The following is a 24,238-nucleotide window of genomic DNA, read 5'->3' as shown; positions in this document are numbered from 1 at the left end:
TTCTAAAAGGAAGGAAGCGAGCTGTCCAGTGTGGCAGGAATGCGCAGCTTCATCAGAAGGAAGTCGAGATGGCTAGGCACTCCAGCCAATACCCAGCACAAACGCTCACATGGGGCAGCCTCTCAGTAACACTTCAGGGGTCAATTGTATCCCAAATACTCATTTTAAAAGGAGAGGGAAGAATGTCAAATCTTTCTGAATAAAATGAAAAATCCTTGCTTCAAATATATACATTGTATACCCATTACCTGACTCAGGTAATTGTAATTTCTCTGTACATCACCATTATAATAGCAACTTTAAAAAAAAAGAATATACCTTGTGATAAACACTTGTATTTTTGAAAAAAGTATTTCAGATGCGAGTTGGCAGGAGGATATAATCCACTGTGAAATATAAGCCCTTGATATGGAGCTGGGCTCATTTAAATACCTTTGCTTGAAAAGCAGCACACACCTGTTTGAGGGAAGCTGGAAAAGCATGACAGTGGCATCAGCTTGGTTGCTTATGTTTCTGGTGTCTTCCCAGAGGCTGTCAGGTCTAAGAAGGGCATTTGTGTGTCCTTGTTGTACAAAACCTCCGAATGCCACCGGCATTTTAAAGACAGGATGTGAAGGGCAGCTTTATGAACCGCCCCTCCCCCCCGCCCCATGCGCCAAGCTGATGGCAAGGGCCCAAACATCGCTCCCGGGAAGCGCTCCCAGACACCCGCACAGACGGCGTGGCTGGAGGTGCAGCATGAGGAGGGCAGAGCCGGGCGGAGCAGACACCACCGTTCTGCCGGGCAGGCGGGGAGAGGGCCCTCATATGAACAGCCAAGCACACATCTGCATCACGCAACAAGAGCTTCACGAGACTCACGTTTTAGTGAAAGGACTTTGTGTGTGCGGACAGTAATGTCAGTCTTCCAATCAAACTCCAGTACTTTCTGTCAAAGCCTAAGGAGCAGGTGTATCTGGTGTATTCACAAGTTTGTCAAAGACTACTTGGATGGCAGCCCTCCGCTCACACTATAGAGGGGTGGGGGATGTGGTCCGTCCACGCCTCAGGGGAGAGGGGGCGGGCTTCAAGGTAGTTCCAGGGAGGAACACTATTTTAAAACCACCGCCTGCTCCTAGCAACAGGCCCCTCAGAAATCTGTCCAGAGGACAGAGCTCCCATGGAAGACCTCGACGAGGCAGCACAGCCGGTCCTGGGCTCGTTTCCTGGTGGGGGCACGCAGCACAACACGAGTGCGCGCGCAGCATGGGAGCAGCACCACCGAATGCTCCTGCGCCTCCCACGCGTGAGGTGTTACCTGTCTCTAGAAGGAAGAGTTAGTTTGTGTGCTATCTTTGCAGAAAAATACATAAGGATTCCAAAGAGCCAGGCGTTTTGCCACATGTGTAGAAAACCAACAGCTCCTGGTAGAGAGGAGCCAGCTGGGGACAGTGCAGATCTGCGGTTCCCACGCGTCCCAGTTAGCCACTCCCCCACTCTCCGGCTCTGGGCCCTTACTGCAGATATCCAAGTCAAATCAAAAAAAACATCAGTGGCAAAGCAAAGTTACAGCCTGCAATACATTTCATCAGAAGCAGCAGCAAATGAGATGGTGTAACTGCATCACAGGCAGATTAAGTACTACACATTTCAGTTTCTCCCACTCGGCTAGCCTTGGGATAATGTTTCCATTATCTGCCTCCAAGCCAGTACTGACAAACAAACCTGCCAGGTGACAAAAGCAGTGTCACTGAGCAGAGAAGGGCTGAGGAGTGGCTGCCAGTGGGACCAGGCATCTCATGCCCTGGTGACAGACGCCCTCTCATCACTTAGCACTTCTTAATTCATTACTTGTGAAAGAGATCACAGGAGCTGTCATGTCAGCAAAGCTGTTCTGGGAGTGAACACAGCCAGTTTATAGCTATCTCTTACCCAATGGATTCTTAGATACAAGCTTCAAGTTACAATAAGCAGCATCATTAAGGAACTATAAAACTCAGGAAAGACTGGCTAGATCTTGCTTTTCCAAGAACTACATGCTCAGTGGCACAATAGAACCCAGGGACTGAGAAACATCATTGGTGGTTCTGACTATGAGCTAGGAGATCTGCAAATGAGGATTCTTAGTCCACACAGCTATCCAGGTCTGATTTCAATATATTCTTAGGTGACTAAAAAAAATGTATCTCCTTTTAGAACAGAAATGAAGGAATATTTATAAACCCTGGTGGATTATAAGCTGACTACATCTTTAGCAAGAAGGCTTTCCAAAGCAGACAAGGGTCTCAGCAATTACTGAAGTACCTTCACTGAATCATCTAGTCTGGAAGAAGGACCGCATTTGTGATGGCTCAGGACAGCAGAGATCTGTATTTCTTAAACCTGGGTGTTTTAAGGAGACAGAGGCAGGCACTACAGCATTGCACGTCAGGACATGCTGAGGAGAGCTGTGCTTTTTGGAGATACACAATGCACCTTGAGAAAAAACAGGTTTTGATCATGTTTGCCATACAAATACATACTAAGCTTAGAAATCCTGCCCTTCAAAACCCATCTGAAGAAGCTTTCTTCCACCTTCAGAACAAACAGCCTGCAGTTCTCTAGGCAAATTTGACAAACGCCAAACTGGCCTACAACCCAAGAGTCTGTGAACCACACACCGAAGGTGCGTCCCTGCTGTGGATGCAACAAAAATAGACACCCAACATCAGTTCAGCACCTCTCAAACATGGAGCCTTCAGACCTCAGGTGTCTGAGCCATCCTGAGTGACAGTGCCACACAGCCACCCTTAGGGCCACTCAGACACCCCTGACTGTAGGCCTCACTCTGAAAAATACAGATCTAATCAAGGAATCCCATTTTACCAATGCAGAGCCCGGGCCCTGCTGTCCCTTCTGTGCTGCTTACCAGGACCACAGCAACGACACATAGCAGCTGACTGACTCGGGGTGACAGGGCCCAACTAACAGACCCATGGCATGTGTGTCTGTCTGAAACCAAAAACCCAAGAACAACCTAAGCTTCTCACAAAGGAACATCGAGTGCCCGCCCTGGGCAGCAGTCAGACATGTTTGTGATGTGGTCTTCTTCAATCCAGGACTTTTCCACAAATGCACCAATTACACTCAACTGAAGCATTAAGTTGTACACAAAAATCCGCTCCCAAGTCACACAGGCACCTTCCTTACAGCTGAGAATGAGTCTGCTCTTCCTTCCTTAGAAAGGGAAGAGCACACAGCATCTGCTTAATGTGGACACCAGTGCCTACCTGCACCCACCACAAGGTGCTCTGTTCCTGGGCTGAGATTTCTCTTGAGCTGAGTGTGCACTTTGTATAACAAAAGAAAAGAAACTGTACCAGAAGTTATGGGTTTTCTCACTTGTGCACAAACACTGCAGGGACAGGGGAAGGAATGCATGAGCAGTGTCGTGCCTGCCTAGAGCACAGATGCCTAGAGACAGTCCTAGTTCTTCTCTGGCCTGGCTTGTCTCAGGAAAATGCTGCATCTGAGCAGAAGAGCTAAGTCATATTGAACTACAAACTACACTATTGCCCCTTCCCCACATAACAAATATTGAAAGTCACGGGCTAACAAAGGCAAAATTTATTTCAACTGTACATAACAGGTGTCTTTTTTATATATATAAAACAAACACTTCATTGCCATATGCAACCACAAACAATAATATGCATACTGTACAGTACAATGCAACATTCAGATATACATCCAGTTGAGTTTTCGATGGCACTCATGTACTAAAAATGGCTTTTCCCATTCACAGATAAAGAGCACAGTCATAGAGGTTTTTCAGGTCTTATACCACTATATACACACTACCGTGTTTTGGCAATTTTACACAAAACACGTAATTAATATAGCTTATTAAATACTTCTGGTGTGTGTGAATTTTGAAGGGAACACTGTCCGGGTCATCTGCAAAGGCCTGGTGATGGCTTAGACCTACCTTCTAGCTCAGTCTTCATCCTTCTGTTCTAAGAGCAACTGTGCAGAGACCACAGAGCTGCATAAACATAAGGTACCGTGTCAGCAGGACTACAGTTCCACACAAGCCATGTCACCTCTGCCACTCAAGTGCCATCTTCTGGGCTGTGGCACTGCTACTTCTAACCAGGTCACAAAAGCTAGTGGCGTTAGACACTCAAAACAAATGCAAACAAACAACAAAAGAAAAGGTCAGGCTATTATTCTACAGTGAACCTAGCATGAACAAAAATCGGTGTCAAATGGTTCTGATTCGTACAAAGGGAGTGGTGGTGTAGGTGCCATTGATGTGCCTCCTCAGACCAACGCTGGCACCTGGCGGGCAGCAGCTGTGCTGCACACAGCATGGAAACTGGCCATCAGCACGGATTAAGTCCCAAAGCAAGGATGCTCTGTGCAATGTTAGAAAGGACTCCCACTCGGGGGAGGGGGCCAAAACAAAACTCCCTTCCCCATCACATTCATGATATTGAATAAGCATATGAACCTCACAATTATACTTTTCAATACTGCCATTTGCTATTTGGTTGAATCTACACAAACCTCAACTCTTCCTGGAAATCAATACTGGGTGCTAATCTTCAAAGATTGTCTTTGAATTTATTTATACTAGTTGATACATAAATACAAAATCTCCAGTGGGTGAGAGCAGTTCTGTAGCTACTAAGGACAGACAGGAGTCCAGAAGGAGCAGCTGCCACCCCGCCCTGTCCCGCCCTGCCTCATCCCAAGGCTCCTATGCCACCCTGTGCCATGCAGATGCAGCAGTCCTCCCCACGGGGGGCGGGAGGGGGAGGGAGGCACTGGCCCAGGGTTCACTAGCACCTCTCACTGGCAAGCTGCAGGATCCCGCCCCCAAGAAAGGGTGATATTGCATCAGAGAACGCTCTGTGCAAAGGAGACACAACACTGAAGACATGGGCGTGGCCAGGAGGGCGGGTGGTGAAAACAGCTGGAACGGCAGCCACGCTGAAGAAAGGAAAAAACGTTATTCCCAATTTACTATGGCATTCTGTTTCTGAAGCATGTTTCAGTGAATACTTAAAATACAACTAAAGGTTCCATTTTAACATCAGAGCATGGGAGAGAGAACACAGTTCTGCCCACAGCAATGACCAGAAGTGGGGCTGTTGCTACGACTGAATGCAACTCATCACATTCAGTTCTTTCTCAAGCAGGGACTGGCCCGAGTGACACCAGTGAAAACTCCTTACAACAAATCCACTTCCTCAGGTGAGTTACATGGTAACCTCCCTATGGATTACAATGAAGCATTGGAGTAGTGTACTACGGGGTTGCTGTAAATGGAGTTTCACTGCAGCCGGTTGCTGAAAGCAACGATGTGCACATGGCTTACAGAGAGCGCAAGTATGGATGTCAGGGGCAGCCAGGCTGTGACGGAAGCCAAGCACTCAGCCCAACACCTCTGGACCACAGGAGTTGGCACAGAGTGGCACAGATTTGTTGGTTTCATGTAAGGGCAGCCACTCAGGCAGTGTGGAGAGATGACGAGGGCACGTCTGGGCTGTGGCCATGAGCGAGCTCTCCTTGACAAGGGAGAGCTCCTGCCCGACAGCCACTGCACAGCACCTGCGGGGAGCAGCATGGGGTGTTGGACACCTGGGCACCTGTCAAGGCCCACGCACCCTTCTGACCAGGCACCAGAACAGCCAGCAGACTGCGACCATGTTGCGTTTGCTATAAACATTCCTCTCACCGTGTCCCCACAATCACTCCATCAAATGCACATTATACATAAAAAATTTTAGTCCCTAAAGGTAAGGCCAGGGCCCCCTCCGTGCTGCTGGCACTTGAGATTGCAAACCTGTGTGGTTTTGGTATAAAATATAAAAGTGTCCATACAGCTACATCCAAAAAGAAGTGGAACAGTTGCTACACTGAAATTAAAAAAAAAAAAAAATTTGGAAATTTTATAAAACAACTCCCTTGGGAAAAGCACCCTGGGCACAGGCTCACGGGGGCCCCCTCTCCCTCCAGCAGCAGCGATTTGAATGTGTGCTCAGACTGGCAATGGAGCCTCCGCCAGGTACAATGGGAAATACCAGGAATACTCTTAAAAGTTGTTAAAATATCACATAAAAGAGACAGGAACAGCAAGAAACATCTAGGAAAAGCAGGCTGCGATACAACAAGCATTGGTTAAGAAAAGCTCAGAGTGCATTAGTTCTGGTGAGAGATATAGGAGCAGCAGCTCTTACGAGATGCGGAGCCCATTCTGTAACTATGGGCTGTCCATATACTGTCATACTCAGAGTCTTCCGAGAGGTCTGAGGGCTCCAAACGAGAAAGGCTACTGCGACGACCCAAGGAGTCTAGACTTGATTGGTCGTCATCAGCCAAGACGTGATTATGCATCAGGTCAGTGCCTTGCCATGCTAAGACGGGGGATGAAGTGACAGGTGCAACAGGCAGAGGTGGGATGAGGAGGGACGGACAGGAAGAGCCACAACCAAGACATGGAACAAAAAGCAAAAGGTGATGGGAAGAGAAGGAAAAGAGAAAACATTGTTAAAAAAATGGCAACAACGCTTGTTTCCCCTCATTTAAAAGGCTGAGTCTTAATAGCACAGCCCTCAGAACAAATAAAGCACAACCCTTAAAACAGAGCTAGAGAACTTCACCCAGATCAGCATTTCAAACTGGCCTTCATAAAGATAAAAAGAGAAAGTTCTACCTAAGAAATAGTCTACAAATTAAGCCCATGTCCAAGTGATGATCATATACACGTTTAGCAACTAACCTACTCTACAAACAAATGGTTTTATTTAGAACACTATTTATAAAAAGTACCGCTTATGTGGCCAATTAAAAATTACTTCCTATTCAATAAATATGTATAAATATGTCAAATGCAAAATAACTTCAAGTTTTTTTTTTACTGACTTCTTCAATTGTCTCTTTGCCAAAATATACTACATAACCAGCAGGGGCCTAAACTTACCTTACTGGTCTAAGCAGCATGGACACGTCTACCTGGCTCACAGGGCCGGGCAGGGCTCAGCCTGTGGCACAGAGGAAGTGGGAAGCTGTGTTCACAATGCTATCACCCTCACATAGACCCTTTATGCTCAGGAAGACAGGTGTGGGCTGGCAATGTCACTGTGCTAAGAGGACAGAAAGCAGTGGAGACAAAATGGGGCAAGGGCCTCCCGGAGGGTGCTAAGCTGTGATGGTGAGTGGCTGGCCATGGCCATCAGTCACATGTGAACAGAGCCTTGATAAGCTCTTCCTGGACCAGAGGCACAGACCGTTTTTACTGGGCACTTAATGTGGAAGAGCGTCCAATGTCCACCCCTCTCCACACACCATGACAAAATCCTCAACTTCTTGGCGCTGGGGGTGCACATGTGCAGTTACTGCCGTGCCTTGGTGGCACATATCCAAATGTGACTTCTGAGAGCCCAAAGCAAAATCCCAGGCACTGCCAATGGGAAGAAGGGTGTGCCAAAGGTGGGTGGTGCACCGCTGCTCCTCAGACAGCCAGCAGCCATGCCAGCCCCACAGGCGCTCACAGACCTGCTGTGCCCCACCCCTCACACGAGACTACTGCGCTCATATCCACTTCAAGGAAGCGAAATTGAGATAACTAATTTAAAACATCCCAATTCAAAAACTCTTCAGAGATTGATGGCCACATTTTCAGCCTATTACTTAAGATGGCATCACTATCAAAGGAGGAAAGTAAGGACTTTTAATCACAATCATCTGACTTAGAAATCATTGCTTCACTGTACACACATATATTCCAGTTTGCTTGGGCACGTGGGCCTTGCTCCTTCCTGGTGCTGGTGACTAACTACTACAAATAGATGCTTTCCCCAGAGAGTGAGAACTGAAGAAGTCTCAATGTCATAGGCAGAAGATGGTGCAGTGCTGGGAAAATACTAGAAATGGTTTGAAACTTCTGGATGGACCCACAAATTCTACATGGGCTCTAACTTGCCATCCCTATCCATTACCATCCTCTCTGCAGTCCCTTTAGCAAAGGCTAAAGCCACTGAAGAGCCCTTACACACACGTGCTCAGTTTAAGGCAAGACATGGCCCTGGCCTAAGCTGCCTTCCTCCCTGTAGGTGATGAAGAGGGAAACGAGCGCCTCACAGTCAGAGGAGTGGAGCCAGAACACACCAAACATCACAGATGTGTCCATCATATCCAGTTCTCAAAAGCAAAGGAAGAGGACCACTGAGGCTCAACTGGCCACAGGAGCCAAGGGGTGGGGGCTGGGCACCGCTCCTGGTGGCTGCCAGGCCCTGCTCCCCTCCCACCTAAGGGGAGATGACTACCAAATCAATCAGTTGTTTACTCCCAACTTTTGAAGCCTCCTTCTACCCCCGGCCCCAACAGAGGCCTTATATTATCTTTTGGGCAATTCTAGGGACCTTTTAAACAACAACCAGCCCCAGCACTGCCCCTTTGCTTAAGCGTCTCCTATGACAGTCCCGGCCTTCAGCGTCCTCACCTTCCTAGGTATGATGCCATGATGCTACCTAAAGAGGTACAGCAGAGACCTGGGGTCCTCTAGCTTGCCACTTCCTAAGCTCCAGACCCACTACCCCACCCCAATATCAGCCACTAAGAAAGAGTAGCTGCCTCAGAGCAGGACGTCACCGTGACACTTACTGGAATTCAGCGTCTGCCGCGTTTTGGCGCTTGTGCAGTAGGCTTCGATGACTTTCAGAATCTGGGCGTCTTCTTCTAGGGCAGCCGTGCCTGTTAAGAGATGAACGCCTGTCACCATCCTACACTCAGTGGGAGCTACACCGCCAACTCACCAGAGAGCAGCCGTGGGGGGCCCAGAGGCGCAGGTTCAGTGGAATTCGCTGTTTGTCAGGGAACTCATCTCCATTCACAAGTAGAGAGTACATCCAAAAGGATTTTAGTTTTTGGAAAATATATTTTATTTGTAACTTCTCTGGCAAAGAGTTAGTTGTATACTAATCCATTAGAAAAAAAATCTGCCACACACAAACCGAAAACTGGGTGAGAGATAAGGATAAGTATTTCATAAAGGAGCAGCAAAGACAGTAAGAAATACTCTTGCTAGAAAAAGAAGAAACAGTCAAGTATCCCATCTTTACAGCTGGCTGCTGGACTTACAGACTGCCTACCCCATGACTACAGGCCTACCAAGGCACATTGCCCCTGACTCAGCGGGAACTCCATCTACTAGGTTCAGGAAGCCCCAGTCAGACTCCCCAGATGATGAGTGATCTGGGCAGTGGGAGACCAGACAGTCCCTCGCCAGCAGGCAAAGGCCCATACAGTTAGCCTATTTTCTGTGTTTTCCCCTTTTCATTTCTTCCTTTGCTAGGACACAATCTGGATATATATTTTTTAAAGCTCTAACAGAAGAAAATGAGAGAATATAAAGTTCTTTATAGCTGTATAATGAAGCCTCAATATAACTTACGAGTAAAACAAGCCACCAGACAATAGTTTGCACTGCCAAAAGTTAAGTCTATTGGTAAGCCTTAAATTTCACTACCTGGGCCACCGAGCGCTCTCCTTCAGACAGAGCAAGCCAGCCCTGCCCAGGGACCGCCCTCTGGGTAGTAGAGACTCTGTGGGCTCAGAGATGTGTTCTACAGGGGCATAGTCTGGCTGCTATAACCACCTGCCCAGTTCAGAGGTGGAAGATCAAAGATGTAAAGGCAAAAAAGATGTATGCTGCTGGCCTTCCAAACACAGCCACACTGGTGCCACGCCCGATTACAAGGGGCAGTGGCAGTGGCTGCCAGGAGGACACCATCGCTGCTGTGCAGTGGTACTGCTGCAAACTAGAGAAACCCAGTGCCCACAGCACACGGAGGGCCCCAGGCAGGGCCCCATGCAGCACAAGCACAACGGCTTTAGCACTCAAGGTCTGCTGAGCACTCAACAAGCACCACTCGGGGCTACTTGAGGCCCACTTATGAACCACACCCTCTCGGCCCTGCACCCTCTGCAGGGCTACGTGTGGACCACTTATGGATTATCCACAGTCCTCCTGTCCCCACCCGCTGGTGGGTGGGCAGGACAGGGGTGCAGGTACCCCACTGTTTCATCGCCAACTCCCCCCAAACACCCAACTTAACCCAAGCCAGCCTTCCCAGGGTGTCAGAACCACATGTCCACCTGATGCCACCTCACAAAGCAGGTGACAACTGGGCATGTGGCAGCCATGGTCTACACATGCTGCAGGATGGACACTGTATGCCATCCCTGTCCTCCATTTGGGATGGGGGCAATTTTACAACATCTTCTGGCTTTGCCACATGTCCTCTGGGGCCACAGCTGAGCTGTGCTCTGTCTTCACAGCCAGTCTGTCATTCCTACCAAGGCCCACATCCCACATCGCTACTCTTAACCCACTCAAGGCACCCACAGGTATCTGACCACCTGCCCACATTCAGAGGACACTCTCCACGCCCTAAGCCCTGGAGCTTCCTGCAGCCCCCCAACTACAACCTAGGCCCAGATCCTGGGCTGTCCTTCCACTACTCCCTCCCAGCAGCCGGCAGCACTCCCCAGACGACACATCGAGGACGACCCCATCACAGCTCTCTTCTGTGTCATCCGACGGCATGTAAGCTCTTGAGGTCAGGGTGTTCTCCTCACCACACCCCCGTCCCTCATGCAGGCACAGAAGCATCTACACATAGAAGGTACATGGCAAACAACTGCCACCCCTACAGTCCACCCACTGTCCCCTATCTGACAGTGGTAGCTTCCAGGAGCAGAATAAGTGCTGCCAGACACCAGAGACCCTCTCACCTTGAGAAGGGCTGTCAGAGCCTCTCACCCAAAGAGAGGACGGGTGACCCTGGCACACTGGCAGATGCCATGAAAGGTGGGTGCTGTGGAGATGTGCCTCCCATGAGGAGGAAGGCGCCCTGTGAGGCTTGCAGCAACCCTGTGGTGCAGGCCTGAAGCCCAGGCTAGGCAGGCACTGATCTGAGAACTGCTAGCCCTCTTCCCCGCAAGTAGATCATCAGTCATCCTCAAGTTCTGCCTGAAATGCTCTCTCATGAGCCTTTTAAGAAGAACACCTGAAGTGTCTCCATGGGTATGAGGAGAATGCCAGAGGTATGAGGCCCATCTGACCCTCTCTGTCACTGTGAGTCACTGGCTGGCTGACTGGCAGCCCCGTCCACAGTGAGGGGTCAGGCCAAGTGAGAGGCAGCACCTCCTACGGTGGTGCTTCCCTTCAGCCAGACATCCATCTGCTCGCTGTATCCTTTCTCCCAGATAGGGGTGTGGGAATGGGGGGAAGTCTTTCCATTCCATCTAGAAGCTCTATGTGTCCCCAGGCTGTCAACTGAGCACCCATATGTGAGATTTCACCATGAGAGCCACGTGTGAACCTCGAGGTGGAGCCAGACATTGCCTTATGCCTGCCCTCGAAGTGTGCCAGGGAAGAGGCCCAAACTCCAGCATGGAGACAGCTGGCTCAGGCTGAAGGGGAGAGGAGAGGAGAGGGGAAGAGGGGAGCCTACAGGCAATCACAGGACCGTGGCTGGGCGTGGGGAGAGCAAGAGACACCCCTACCCCCTTAGTACAGAACCAGTCCTGGCCTGGCTGTCAGGTAGTGATCTGGACCAGGTGGAGTGGGGAAGGCAGATCCTACAACAGACCACAGTCCGCACACATGCTGCCTGCCTGCCTGCCTGGTTGCCATCGCCTCGACATGCAGGCCCTGCTTTTATCTAAACCCCCTGGAAGGCCACTGATGGCATCCTGTTCCCAAGCTCCACCATGACACAGAAGCCATGGTCCCACCCATGCCTCGGTACTCACTCTTCCTCAAGGCAAACTCCTCATCTGAAGGCTTCCGCTCCGGCTTGCGCTTGGGCAGCAGCTTCTTCATGGTCTTGGGGCTCTTACTAAGATCCTGAGGAGACACACAGGACAGAGCTGCCACGGAGCCCCAGGGCACTGCTGTGGAGGAGGAGGGCAGCGTAGTCTCCCGGAGATGCTGCCCACCTCGCTCACACAGCTGTCCAATGCTCATCCAAAACCCAGAGGGGCCTTTTGCCACTGGTCACTAACACTCTTGAAAGCCCTGGCTTAATGTCCCACGGTGCCACCCAGCAGAATTACTCTGGCTGGGGGGGAGAGAAAGGTCAGGTGTCATGTGCACTCTCCTCCCATAGGAATGATAAAAGACCAGAAAACCATGGATATTTTGTGAAAGGGGAGTAAAAGCTCCTTTAAGAAATACGTGGATGGGAAGAAGGGTGCCCAGGAATGGAGGAGGGTAAACAAATGCAGTCTTTAAATTCAATGCACATTATGTCAAGATTGAACTATGCAGCCTGCCTGCTGGGGAGGATGGGAGAACAGTGGATGGGGTACACTGATCAAGATGTGCTGCACTAGTGACCCGACTTTTGGAATTGTAACCCTGCATACAACTACTTAAAATTTTTAAAAAAGAGAAGAAAAAGAGATGAAGCCACAGGAAAAAAATGAAATGAGTTGGTGAGGACAGGCTCTGAGCACAGAGAAACCCAGTACTAAGGCTCGGGGCTGCTCTGCGCCCCAATTCAAGTGTATGCATGGTGAAGAGGGAGCAGCCTGGCCCCTCTTAGCATCCATTAGTCACAAACAGGAAACGAGGCTGACATCCAGCCCATTTCAATTTTACAATCAAAAAAGAGGTGTGCTCTAGCTATACAGTATGTCAGAACCAAAGCACAAGGGAACTGAGTCTGCCTTGCCTGTGCCCCAGAGAGCCTGTGTACACGCTCAGGCAACACTACCTGGCCTCAGAGCCAGCCAGGCTCATGGGCTGCGGACAACACTCCAGGAGGCCTCAATTCTCGGCAGCCCCTCCCTGCTGTCGCGAGGGTGTGGGGGCTTCTCCCACCTGGCCGCAGTTAGCCTGTGCCCACCCCAGTGCTTCCTTCTTGCTCTGCCTGCTTCTTTGCCTAACAGTTTTAACCCCAGCAACGACATCCAGTTCTTGCTAATACCTCACTATGTGTGCTAATACCTTCACACTATGTGACAAAGAATATGCTTGAAGCAATTGCCCACATTAAAAAGCTTCCAACCTGGTATGTGACTATCCTGGACAAAAACAGTATCCACCAGGAGCAGAACCATGGAGGCTGATTCATCTTTCCCGGGTGTTTTTTCTGTACCACAGGAGGGGGAAGAGGCTGCCCAGCGGCCCTACTGCATGGTAGGGTCAGAAGCAATGAGGATGCACCACCACACTCGCACTCCTGCATTCACCCTCACAAATGTGCATATGAACTTGCACATGTGTCACACTCATCGCCACACTGCTCACACTCACTGCAAAAGTGCATACTCATGGCAGTGATGGGCTTTCTTCTGCATAAGCAGGCATAGGTGAGAACCCGGGAAGCTGCTAACACCATTTAGGCACAGGAGCTGCAATGTAACGGAACCTTGCGTGTATATAAAGCTGGGCTTCAGCCAGAGCAGCAGAGGCAGGAAAGAGATGCCTTAAGACTGCCCTCACAGTACTGGTGCATGTGCTCTTCCTATCAGACAATGGCAGGCTTCCTGGACAGATCCCTAGCACAGTAAAAGGGCATGCATAAGGAAGGTGAGGCCCTCACAGCCACAAGTTCACAGCCACCACAGGCTCAGCCACGTCCATCTCCAGCTCTCCCAAAGGCCTCCCGAGAGGCACCAGGAGGGCATCAATGCACTGTGCAGACAGGCCCCTCTGGGCACTATCTGGAGGCCTTGGAGCATTGGCATCACCAGAAGGAAACAACAATAGACTGAGGGTAGGGCCTGTACACAGTTCTGAAGAAGGCACAGAGAAACATAGGACTTCACTTCTGAATTCACTGGACGCACAAAGTGACCAATCTACAGACCCGGGCTCGCGGCGTGCTTGTCGGTGGTCGGTGATGTCTGGGTGGCTGAAGGGTCTCACCTCCTTGTAGCAGAGGGCAGCCGAGGGCCGGAGGGGAGGCGCAGGCCGCAGGCAGCTCAGGCTCCACGGCTTGGGGGTCTTCGGAGGCTCCAGAGGTCCCCAACTGATGGTGGTATGCGTGGCGCCGTGGTGGGAGGGGTGGGGAAGCGTGTGGTACGTGGGCGCCAGCGCCACGGGCTTACTGTCTGCGTGCTTGCTGGATGGAGGGATGGGGTGGGAGGGGAGCTGTCGGCACAGAGAGTGAGAAAAGCAGAGACGGCATGAGACTGGTATGGTTGCTGCACAAGAACCCGATCACATCCAGCTTTGCCAGCAGTGGGTTTCCAGTGGGCACAGGTCACCCTCCATTTCAGTGATAGCTGGCTCTGGCTGTGAGAAGCGACTCTGCGCTGGGGCTAACGGCCAGTTCCCCAAAGGCTACATCTGCCAGACAGGAATGTTTGGGAAAAGGTTCACCACTGAGCATAAACCACTGAGCGTCATCATCAGAAGTCCATACAAGAACAGGCCTTCACAGACGGAAACTTGAAGGACAGTTCTTCCAGTCACACTTAAACTACCACCTACCTGGTCATACCGGGAAGGAGCAAAGCTAGGGCCTGACCACTGGGCCAGAAGCAGGGTAAGGCAGGCAGGGCTAGTCTTTCTGGCACTCAGCAGCCAGGTTCATTTCTAATGGCGGCCTTCATATGCAAAGGGCTGAGAGACTGATAAAGAGCCATCTACCCCATCATAAAAAAATTGTATCTTTAAGATAAGCAAGATATTCTCTTAACTCAGTTCAATCTAAATTTATCAGAGGTATGTTATTAACATTAGGTTTGTATTCCTGTATATCCTCAGAACATTTCATCACACTGCTAATGAAACAAAATCTTAAAGTAGCCAACATTCAAAATGAACCACTGGGCCCCAAGGGCCTCATGGGGCAGGCAGAGGGGTTCTGGGAGTTCACACCTGGTGGAGCCATCATGCTAAAGGTGTGACAGACCTCAGAAACAAGGCCAAACTCCACCACCCCCAGCAATCATGAGCTCCTAGATAGGAGCTAGCTGCTATTGACCACTACTACACAAAACAAGCTTTCTCAAACTAGGTAACTTACACGCAGAGAAAGTTGTGTCAAACATTGTCTGACTTGTCCTCATCTACGAAAGTTACAGGAGTATATTTGATGGGAAAATGAAAATACATTCAAATTGGATCCCAGGCAGAACAGAGAGAATCCCAGAGATGCTCCCAAGAGCATGTAGAGCACTTCAAATGTGGTAACTGAGGTAAGCATCTTCTCCCAACCCTCAGGGACTGCACGTGCCCTGGGTACCAGCCTAGCACCATTGCCTGACATGAAAGAAACAATGAAGTACAGGCCCAAGTATATAGCAAAGTCTGCCCAAAAGAAAACTATACTTTCAGGCTGCAACTGAAGATCTGAATGAGAAACCACATACACTGCCCTGCAAACATGCTTCAGACATATCTACAGCCCCTAGGTAAGTGGAGTTTCATGAAAACTAAACATATACAGGGATTTTTATGTAAGGAGAAGTGTCTAGAGCATGGCCATTTGTGTGGGCCAGCATTAGTTCTGGCCTCCACCTGCTGACAGAGCAAGAGCAGGAGACAGCCATCTCCTAGCTTCAGCTTTGGGGTAATGTAATGATGACCCTTCATATGAAGACAGGAAAGTGAGCCACAAAAGCAGAAACTATCCTACTAGTCTAATGAAGATGAGAGGAAAATTAAAGGGAAAATGCCTATTAAATCATAATTTGTTTTTTTGGTTTTTTTGTCGGTCATGGGGCTTGAACTCTGGGCTTAGGTACTGTCCCTGCGCTCTTCAGCTCAAGGCTAGTGTTCTACTGCTTGAGCCACAGTGCCACTTTGGGTTTTCTAAAGGTTTATTGGAGATAAGAGTCTCACGGACTTTCCTGCAATCCAGGGCTGGCTTTGAACCGAGATCCTCAGATCTCAGTCTCCTGAGTAGCTAGGATTACAGGCGTGAGCCACCGGCGCCCAGCCATAATTTGTTTTTTGAAAAGCCCTATTAAATTTTCACTAAAGAGGATAATGTTAAAATAATTCAGCGTCTATTTCTTAATCACAAACAGTTCAACGAGGCCTGGATTTGGCTGTTGATTTGAAATGCTGTGTCTCTTTAAAAAAATCAAAAGCTGTTGGGCTTTTTATTAAAAATAATGCCCTTCTTAAAATTAAATTAATATGTTAAAATTAGATTGTAATGTCTTTAACACAAATCTGGTTGCCTTCATGATCACAATTTAGCTTTTAAAAAAACCCCACAACATAACAAATGTAGTTAAAATTTTCAGAAAATCACTCCCTATGAATTGAGTGGTTCTAGGGTGTTGGTGGGCACCCCATGGTCTTGGGAGTGGCTCTGAACAGGCTAGCAAGCCACCCCACATCAGTGATCTCATGAGCATACGAGGCAGAGGGCACCACACTCCCATGTGAGACCATGGCCCACAGAGCGCGGGAGGCAGGTCTCAGAACCCTGACACGGCCAGACCCCTCACCCCAGGCCACCTCCAGGGCCAAGGAGAAGCATGGGAGCCCTTACGGTGTGGGATGGCACAGAGTGGGGCTTGATGGTGGGGTTGCCCATGGCTGTGACCTTCGTCTGCTTCTGCAGGTGGTCCACCCATTCATGGAGGTCCTGTTGGTTGTTGCAAGATACCAGTATCCGCTCAATCATGCTCCCTAAGATGAAAAAGAATGGGTGAATACACACACACTTACACATCCTCCCAGAAATACACAAGCAAGGATCTGCACAGAGGGCAGCTGTGACATCGCATGGTGCTGAAGATGCACACCAGCTTGCACCCATCACCTGATATTTCAAACGCGTTTCTATGGTTTTCGCTGTCCTCAAGCTTTGTGATTGTCATTCCTGTCGTTGGTAGCTTTCCCTAAAAAGACCCCCCACAAAAAAAAAAACATAATCAGTGCCTTTCTAGTAGAGAATGTGCTATTATAAAACATAACTGACTAAAAATGACAGAGAAACATTGTGCACCAAATTGTGCATTGTGCTATTTGCTTATAGCAGTGCATGTGTAAAATTAAAAACTACCTAAAATAAGACATAATACCACAGTGAAGACACCAGAAGGTAAAGTATAAAACTGAACAGAATGTTCATCTGTTGATTTCTCTAAACATAAACAGAGACAAAAAAACATTACACTATTATAAAATCAGAGTACAGCAGCTGTTTCAAAGGACATGTCAGTATTATGAAGCAAACAAGACCCTGACTCTAAGAGCAGGAACTGGGGCAGTAACATGGGGCTGGCTGCAGACAGGGTGCTAACGGCAGCAACCCCTGCCAATGAGAGGACCTGGACCTGGGCCTGAAATGTCAGCTTTGAGATCCCAGATGGAGGATGAAAAGCTGATCCTTATGAACAAAGCAGATGCCAACACAAAATATCTCGTCCCACAGCCATGGCCAATTGGGCTGAATCTTTAGAAAAAGTTTGTCTTTGTTTGAGTTGTCAGTAAGGGGAGGGGGGCTCCATCAGCATGCCAACAGCAGCACTTCCCAATACGGTATGAGCAAGCTGCCCCAACGGACACAGGGCAATGTACAACCTGCTCATGAAAATCAACATCTGGGAGGCAGTGCACTAGGCAGCCTGCATCCTCCCTCCCCTGACGTCCCACAGAATGCACAGGGAAGACTGCTTGCACCCATCTCAGAGCCAAGAACCACCCACTTCTTGCAGGATTCTTTGAAGAAACCACTGGAAGGACTGAAACCGCAAGGTTAGGCAGGCACATGCTACATGTGACGGGATAACGAAGGTCTGTGGGTGTCAGACCTCCTTACAACACACTTTCTTCTATGCCAACCCACTGAACCCATTGTGCCTTGTGGAGCCCAACATGCTTTGCATGAGATGATGCTCTGCATGGCACAATGACACGCCCAAGCACCGTGTCTTTACAATATGGCCCCACAGGTGAACACTCCCTTCCTTACAAGTACTTGCATTCTCCATCATACACAGTTAACAAAACACTCACTCACTCAAAGCAATGAGAAGTAGATGGGGTTTAGACAGTAGGATGCCCAGGTGGCAAGTTTCTTCCTATCTGAACAACACTGATTAAAAATAGCAAGTGCCAAAAGTGCCACTTACAGTGCAAAAGTTCAAAACCAGTGTCAAAATGACTTCCATATCCCTCACAAACAATAAACATAAACCCAACTGTGTTTTACCTGATAGATGAAACCGCTCATCCTGGGGCTGGCAGATAGCATTAGTAAAAGGTTGGGGAAGAGCAGAAGATATCTTTCATTCTTTTCCTTTAAAAAAAAAAAGTAATTTTCTAACACATACTTATTGGATAAAAAAGGTCAGATACTATCAAAAACAGATTTTCAATTGTGAAAATGAAACAAGAAAACCTATTGGGGATACTGTTTTGGGGGGAAAGAGGTCAGTGAGTTTGACAGAGAGGAACACAGCTGAAATGTGTGGAGATGAAATTTTTCATCCCCTGTCTAACTGATATAAATCAATAAAAAAATTACTTGCTAATGTTATACTATGACCTGACAAATATTTCCTATTGGTATTTCTACCAAATCATATTAAATGGAAACGGTTATGATCAATTCTGATATAAGAAGAGCACTTTAACCAACAGGTTAAATACTTCAATATATAAAAGCTAACAAAGAAACTATTTAAAAAGTTCCCTGGAGTCACAAACACATTATTTTAGTTCTAAAAGTTTCTTTTCATAGATCAGAAAAGAAAAACTCAGAAAATGTACTGAGAGGCAGGGAAATAGGAGGATTCTTCAAGTCAAACTGTTCTCATTTGTCTCTTAGTTTTTCCAGCTTTGCATGGAATACATGAAAGCATGACTTGTATATTAAAATGATTTGATAACATAAGCCAAAGATATCACATCTGCAGACAAAATTTCCCAAGAGTCTAGGATACACACAGACAGGGACGCCAGAATCCTATCCATGCACTGAGACACCAGCCAGACACTTGTACACTCTTGTACACTCTTCACCACTGACTGCACAAAGTGCCTTGAAAAGACAACAACCATACTTCGAGTTGGGCAGCAGAGTGTCTCACATCTGTAATGCCACCTACTGGGGAGGGGGGCGGGAAACAGCAGGGAGAAGGGGAGGGACCCAAAGCAGGAGGATAGCAGTTTGAACTAGCCAGGGCAAAGTTAGGGAGGTTCATCTCAAAACACAAAATAAAAAGGTAGGGAAGTGGCTCAAGTAGGAGGGACATGACACAGTACTTACCTAGTAAGACCCTGGGATCAATTCTAGTACCATAAAAATGAAATAATAAATGAAAAGATCTGTATCTTAAGGAAGTCCTGAACATAACATCAGGCTCCCCTCTTGGAACTGACAATGTGTGCTGGGAATGTCCTGAGCACTGGCCCAGGAAGCACCTGCAGACAGACATCTTCACAGTTAGGTTGCTTACGCCCGTGGGTCATGTCTGGGGTAGAACCCACCAACACTGCAGAGATCGAGTACTGCAACAAACACACTTCAGGAAATGTTTCAGATTATCTTCAGAAAAAGCTTAAAATTATAGGATTTAGAAACAAACTGTTCCTGGAAAGATCTGGGGGTTTCAGGTCAATGTGGTCAATGAGGAAAGTCTAATTTCTAGGATACTCAATACCACAAAGCCTCAAAGTACATAAAAGGAATTCCATTTGAAAATTTCATGCAAGGAAGGAACATGTGGTATGATTTTAAGTTCAGTTTTCTTATTTTTTTAAGAGCTTCTTAGGTTAAAATGGGTTATTAGCATGCTTCCTCAAGACTGATTTTTTTTTGTGCAAAGGTAGAATCAAAGTAAGATAACTGCTTAGTGATCCAATAAATATGTAACTTCCACAAATCATAAAACACAACTGGTCAATTACCACTCTGTGGGGATAGCACAAGAATCCAGTTTATTCTCCTGCTTCACCTAACCCACAAGCAAACTTGTGCCTCCCAAGAATAAATACCAATTAAGAGAAAAGTATAGGGCCTTAACATTGGAAATTGCAGGTTCCCAGGAGGGATGCTTGATGGGAAACTCAGGCCAGGCCAGGCCTTCGGGTCCTGAGGCAGACTTCAGTGTCAATGCCAGTCCTGTCTGGATACATCTTCTGCTTCACAAGTGCTCTGGAGCACATTGCCTCTGGCTGCACTGAAGTACCTAATGGGCCTGCAGCTCTAAACTTTCTACTTACATCTAGCTTTTCTCTGTCTGTCAAGGACAAAACACCAACCACAATTATAACCTAAGCCAGGACTTGCACCTTTGAGAGCCTGTACTTCAAAGTCTTAAAAAAGTAGGATAGGGGAAGTGGTGCTGTGGCTCAAGCAGTAGAGCACTTGCCTTGAGCTGAAGAGTGCAGGAACAGCGCCCAAGCCCAGAGTTCAAGGCCCACGACCGACCAAAAAAAAAAAAAAAATTAGGATAAGATGGGCACTGATGGTTCACTGCTGTACTCCCAACTACTCAGGAGGCTGAGATCTGGACAACTGCAGGAAATTCTGGAGACTCCATCTCCAAAAACAACCAACAAAAAGCCAGGCTAGACTCATGGCTCAAGTGGCACAGGACCATCCTGAGTGAGCAAGTCAGCTCAGTAAATTTGAGGCTCTGAGTTCAAACACTAGTACTGGCAAGGTGGGGAGAGAAAGAGAGGGAGAGAAAGAGGAGGAAAGAGAGTCGTGGCACAGGCTAGGTGCAAGTACCTCGCTTCCTGCACACTGAATCATGACCTGCGACATGTACACAACATTGCCCAGAGTCTTAATGTCGTCCCCCTCCCAGCTCCGGATGGCTTCCGTCAGAATCTGCAGCTCAAGCTCTTTCCTTTTTCGTACTTCTTGACACTGGGCCTGCAAGACACAGGGTGATACTGTTCAGAGACACAAGTTTCCAAAATCTTAAGTTTTGGTCACATTGCTTTTTCCTAGAACAATTATTATTTTGTGTCTTACTTCTTAAGACAGATCAGCTAATGATTTTCTTAACTGTATGGAATTGCAAGTTTTGCTTCAAAGTAGGAAGTAATAAAAACAAAATTCTTGAAAAACAATGACTCTGGAAAAATTCCAAACAATATTCTAGAAAAATGTCATTTTTAGAAAGAAGAATTATACAGCAAACAGCAAAATATTTCCATTCTGGCTTTTAACCTGCTAACAAAGACAAGGAAAACAGAATAAGTAGCACTTGTGCTATAAATAAGGCAAAGGTTTCAAAAGCAAGTTGGTAAAACAATGTGACATCAGAAGATAGGGCCAGTGGCAGTGTATTCCCCAGAGTATCACAAAAGGTCCCATGGAGAGATGTGAGGAAACACTTTTAATGATCTTAAAGTGGCTCAATTTCACATAATCAGCCTATCCGCTGTGTGGTACCTACAGTACACTAACACTAAAGCAAGAGAATTTTGCCATAGAATGTTACTATTCATTTGCTTTTATTTCAACTGAGTAAACATTAAATTCAAGTCACAACTAACTTTTTACCACCTAACTTTTTGATTGACTATGTGCATTTGCCATAAGAATACCTGAGGGGAAAGTAATATGCTTAATCACTTACTGAAAGATTTTTGAAGGCAGTCATAGATTTTTGAATATCTTGTCTATCAGGATGATACTCCTTTGGGTAAAAGAAACACAACATTAGCTTTCATAATAAAAAATGGTACTCTCTGTAGGTTAGCCCAAAACCTTTCTAATACTTTTTAGCCCTTAACATGGCCCTTTCTTTTACAGCATTAAAGGGCTTTCTCTCTCTCTCTCTTCTCTCTCTCTCTCTCTTTCTCTCTTCTCTCTCTCTCTTTCTCTCTTTCCCCCTCCCTCCCTCTCTTTCTTTCTTAATCATGAAGCAGTGGGCTTGGGGAGAAGGGAAAGCAATCTGGAGAGCAAGAACAAGAGTGAGGGCCAGCACTGTCAGCTCTGTAACTAAAGCCACGCTTTGGCCATCTCTGAATGCTCTGCCCTATAACAGCAGAGCTGAAATGAAGGAAAACTAACAGCCCTCCAAACCCAGAGAGTTCAAAACTGACAGACGTCGCCATTGCTTAAGCAGCGCTCTTATCACTGTCACTGCACAACCTCACTACTGGGCATGAGAGTCCTCCCCGGCTCTCGAAATGTTTTGATGGGCAGAGATGATAAGAAGGCAAATCTTTTCCATCTGTAGAGCTGAATAAGGAAATAAACTTCAGAGTTAACAAGATCATTTTGAAACTCTGGGTAAACTAAGTGCTGGTGCTGGCTTCTAAAAAAGCCACACTGATCAGCTGAGAACAGCAGTCTCTGCCAGATGTTGTGCCAGCACCACTCCCTGCCCACAGCCCAGTGCCCAGCGGGCGCACGGCACCTCCATGTGTCTCTCCAGCTCCTTCAGCAGTGTGGGGTACTTGTCCAGGCGCATGAAAGGCTTGCTGAGGCCCGTGGTCAGCACGAGGATCCCAGGGCTGCTGGCGCCCTTTGTCTCCATGAACTCCCCCAGGTCCTCGCTGGCAGCAGGGCAGGAAAGGGAAATGTGGGGTTAGGGGTGCCACAGTGTGGCTTTGGCTTTGCTTTACTAGTCAGAGCCAGGGCTCAGACAAGTTGCTTACTGTAAAGGTGACAGGTTCTACAATAATCAAATCTGGTCTGGTTATGTTCCAACACAAAACGGAACTTGTCAAACCTATTACTGCTCTTACATAGAACACACATCTGCAGTTCCACTGGCCCAAGCAGCCTGTGGTGTGTGGGTACCACACAGACCTGTCTCAGGGGAAGCAGCATGCACAGAGAAGGAATGGCTCCTTCCTCGTGGTCCAGGGGCCAGGAGGCCATGCTCACCCTGGACCAGTAGCCTCTGTTCATTTCCATTCATATCCCTTTCCTAGGGGACAGGATGTAGTTCGGTGGTAGAATGTCACCCAAAACCCGACTGGCTTCTAGTCATCTCCAAGTCACACGAGCTGCTTAGGAAAGGACGCCCCAAACCACAGGGGCAGAGCAGGACACTACAAACTGCAGGGGCAGCTAGTGCAGTGCAGGTGACGCAATATGGCAAAAAAGGGCCAGACACACAGGCTGGATATGTAGAGGCGAGTCACAGGTCAACCGTGCTGCATTCCCACAGGACGCGGGAAGAACAGACGGGGAAACTGAGGGCAGGACCAGAAACCACAGTTCCCTCTCACAGCCACTCAGACCGCACTCATCTCACACATGGTCAGTCCTTCATACTCTCTCTGATGTCCCTGCCCTCAGAGGTCAACAGGCATGGCATGAGCAGGCCTGTGGGGACTGAGAGCCATCTCCTCCCTTCCCTCCCCGCCCCCCCCAGCTGTTCATGTTGCACAGCCACCTGCAGGAACCATGGGGCCTCAGTGGCTGCACCCCAGGCTGGGCACCAGAGCGAGGCTCAGGCAGCATACCCCATCCTAGGAGACCCACATAAGCAAGTGAACCTCAGGGGACATCCAAAGACCTGACTTAAATGCCTCCCGCATCTCCCAACCCAAGAAGAGTTGTCCCAAGCCTAACCTTCTCTAGACAACCTAAACAACCTCGAGACCCTCAGGTGAGCTACAAAGCTGGCCTTCCCTAACCAAGTCTTACCAGGTGCCAGCCTTCTCCAGCCCCCCACACGTCCCCAAGCCAGGGGCTCCTGCTGAGAATACAGGACACAGACAGACCACAGGTGCACACGTGTGAACGTGAGCTGGAGCACGCCGTCCCTCCATACCCCATCCTCATTCCTCTGGTGTTTAGGAATTGAAGGGAGAACAAGGATGCTTTACTCAACCATTACTCACCACACCAACTCCAGAATCAGGTGAAAAAGCCATGAGCCAGCTGCAAATAGCTTTCCATTTCCAAAGTGTGGAGCTTCTCCACAGGAGGTTCTATCCAACTACCTCCCACAACACCTCGGGGGCTCACTGGACAGGCTGTCGAGGACATTCCTGTGTTGCATAGCACCTTTGGTCTAGCTACACATACCAAGCATCAATCTTTCAAATATACATATATACAAAACTTGAAAGTATCACATAATCCTAGTTAACAGATGAATGGAACCTTTTCCCAATTCTAAATATGACGAAGACTTCACCATCATGATATAATTAAAATTATTGGCACAGAAATTGTCCAATTACTGCTAGGGGTGTGCACATGGGTGTGTGCCTATACTTTTACAGGCAGTACACAACTCACAATCTTCGTCTCTATGATTCTGTGTTCTCCAGAAAGCTGCAGGCTTGGGCTTATTTAGACAACACAAT

The 24,238-nt window shown here is 48.0% G+C and overlaps 1 protein-coding gene across 5 annotated transcripts in view; it reads right to left on the bottom strand.

The window, feature by feature from the left end:
• The window catches only part of Arhgef7 (Rho guanine nucleotide exchange factor 7), a 107,202-nt gene that overhangs the window by 4,204 nt on the left and 78,760 nt on the right, over window positions 1–24,238 (bottom strand). For 3 of the 5 annotated variants that reach the window (XM_042697084.1, XM_042697087.1, XM_042697086.1), the window contains 9 exons: window positions 22,330–22,468; window positions 21,544–21,603; window positions 20,685–20,831; window positions 18,159–18,245; window positions 16,764–16,842; window positions 16,491–16,630; window positions 13,907–14,131; window positions 11,785–11,878; window positions 8,629–8,718 (listed from right to left, as the gene is read on the bottom strand). In XM_042697084.1, the coding sequence (XP_042553018.1) occupies window positions 8,629–8,718; window positions 11,785–11,878; window positions 13,907–14,131; window positions 16,491–16,630; window positions 16,764–16,842; window positions 18,159–18,245; window positions 20,685–20,831; window positions 21,544–21,603; window positions 22,330–22,468 (1,061 nt within the window). Of the gene's footprint in view, window positions 1–6,203; window positions 6,381–8,628; window positions 8,719–11,784; window positions 11,879–13,906; window positions 14,132–16,490; window positions 16,631–16,763; window positions 16,843–18,158; window positions 18,246–20,684; window positions 20,832–21,543; window positions 21,604–22,329; window positions 22,469–24,238 lie in introns of all 5 variants that reach the window. The other 2 variants (XM_042697088.1, XM_042697085.1) reach the window with 2 other exon arrangements.

Source organism: Dipodomys spectabilis, unplaced genomic scaffold, assembly GCF_019054845.1.
Source record: "Dipodomys spectabilis isolate Male_0828 unplaced genomic scaffold, ASM1905484v1 ptg000215l, whole genome shotgun sequence".
NCBI classification, from domain to species: Eukaryota; Metazoa; Chordata; class Mammalia; order Rodentia; family Heteromyidae; genus Dipodomys; species Dipodomys spectabilis.
The sequence above is the reverse complement of the archived record's forward strand: the minus strand, read 5'-3'. Positions and strand labels throughout refer to the sequence as shown.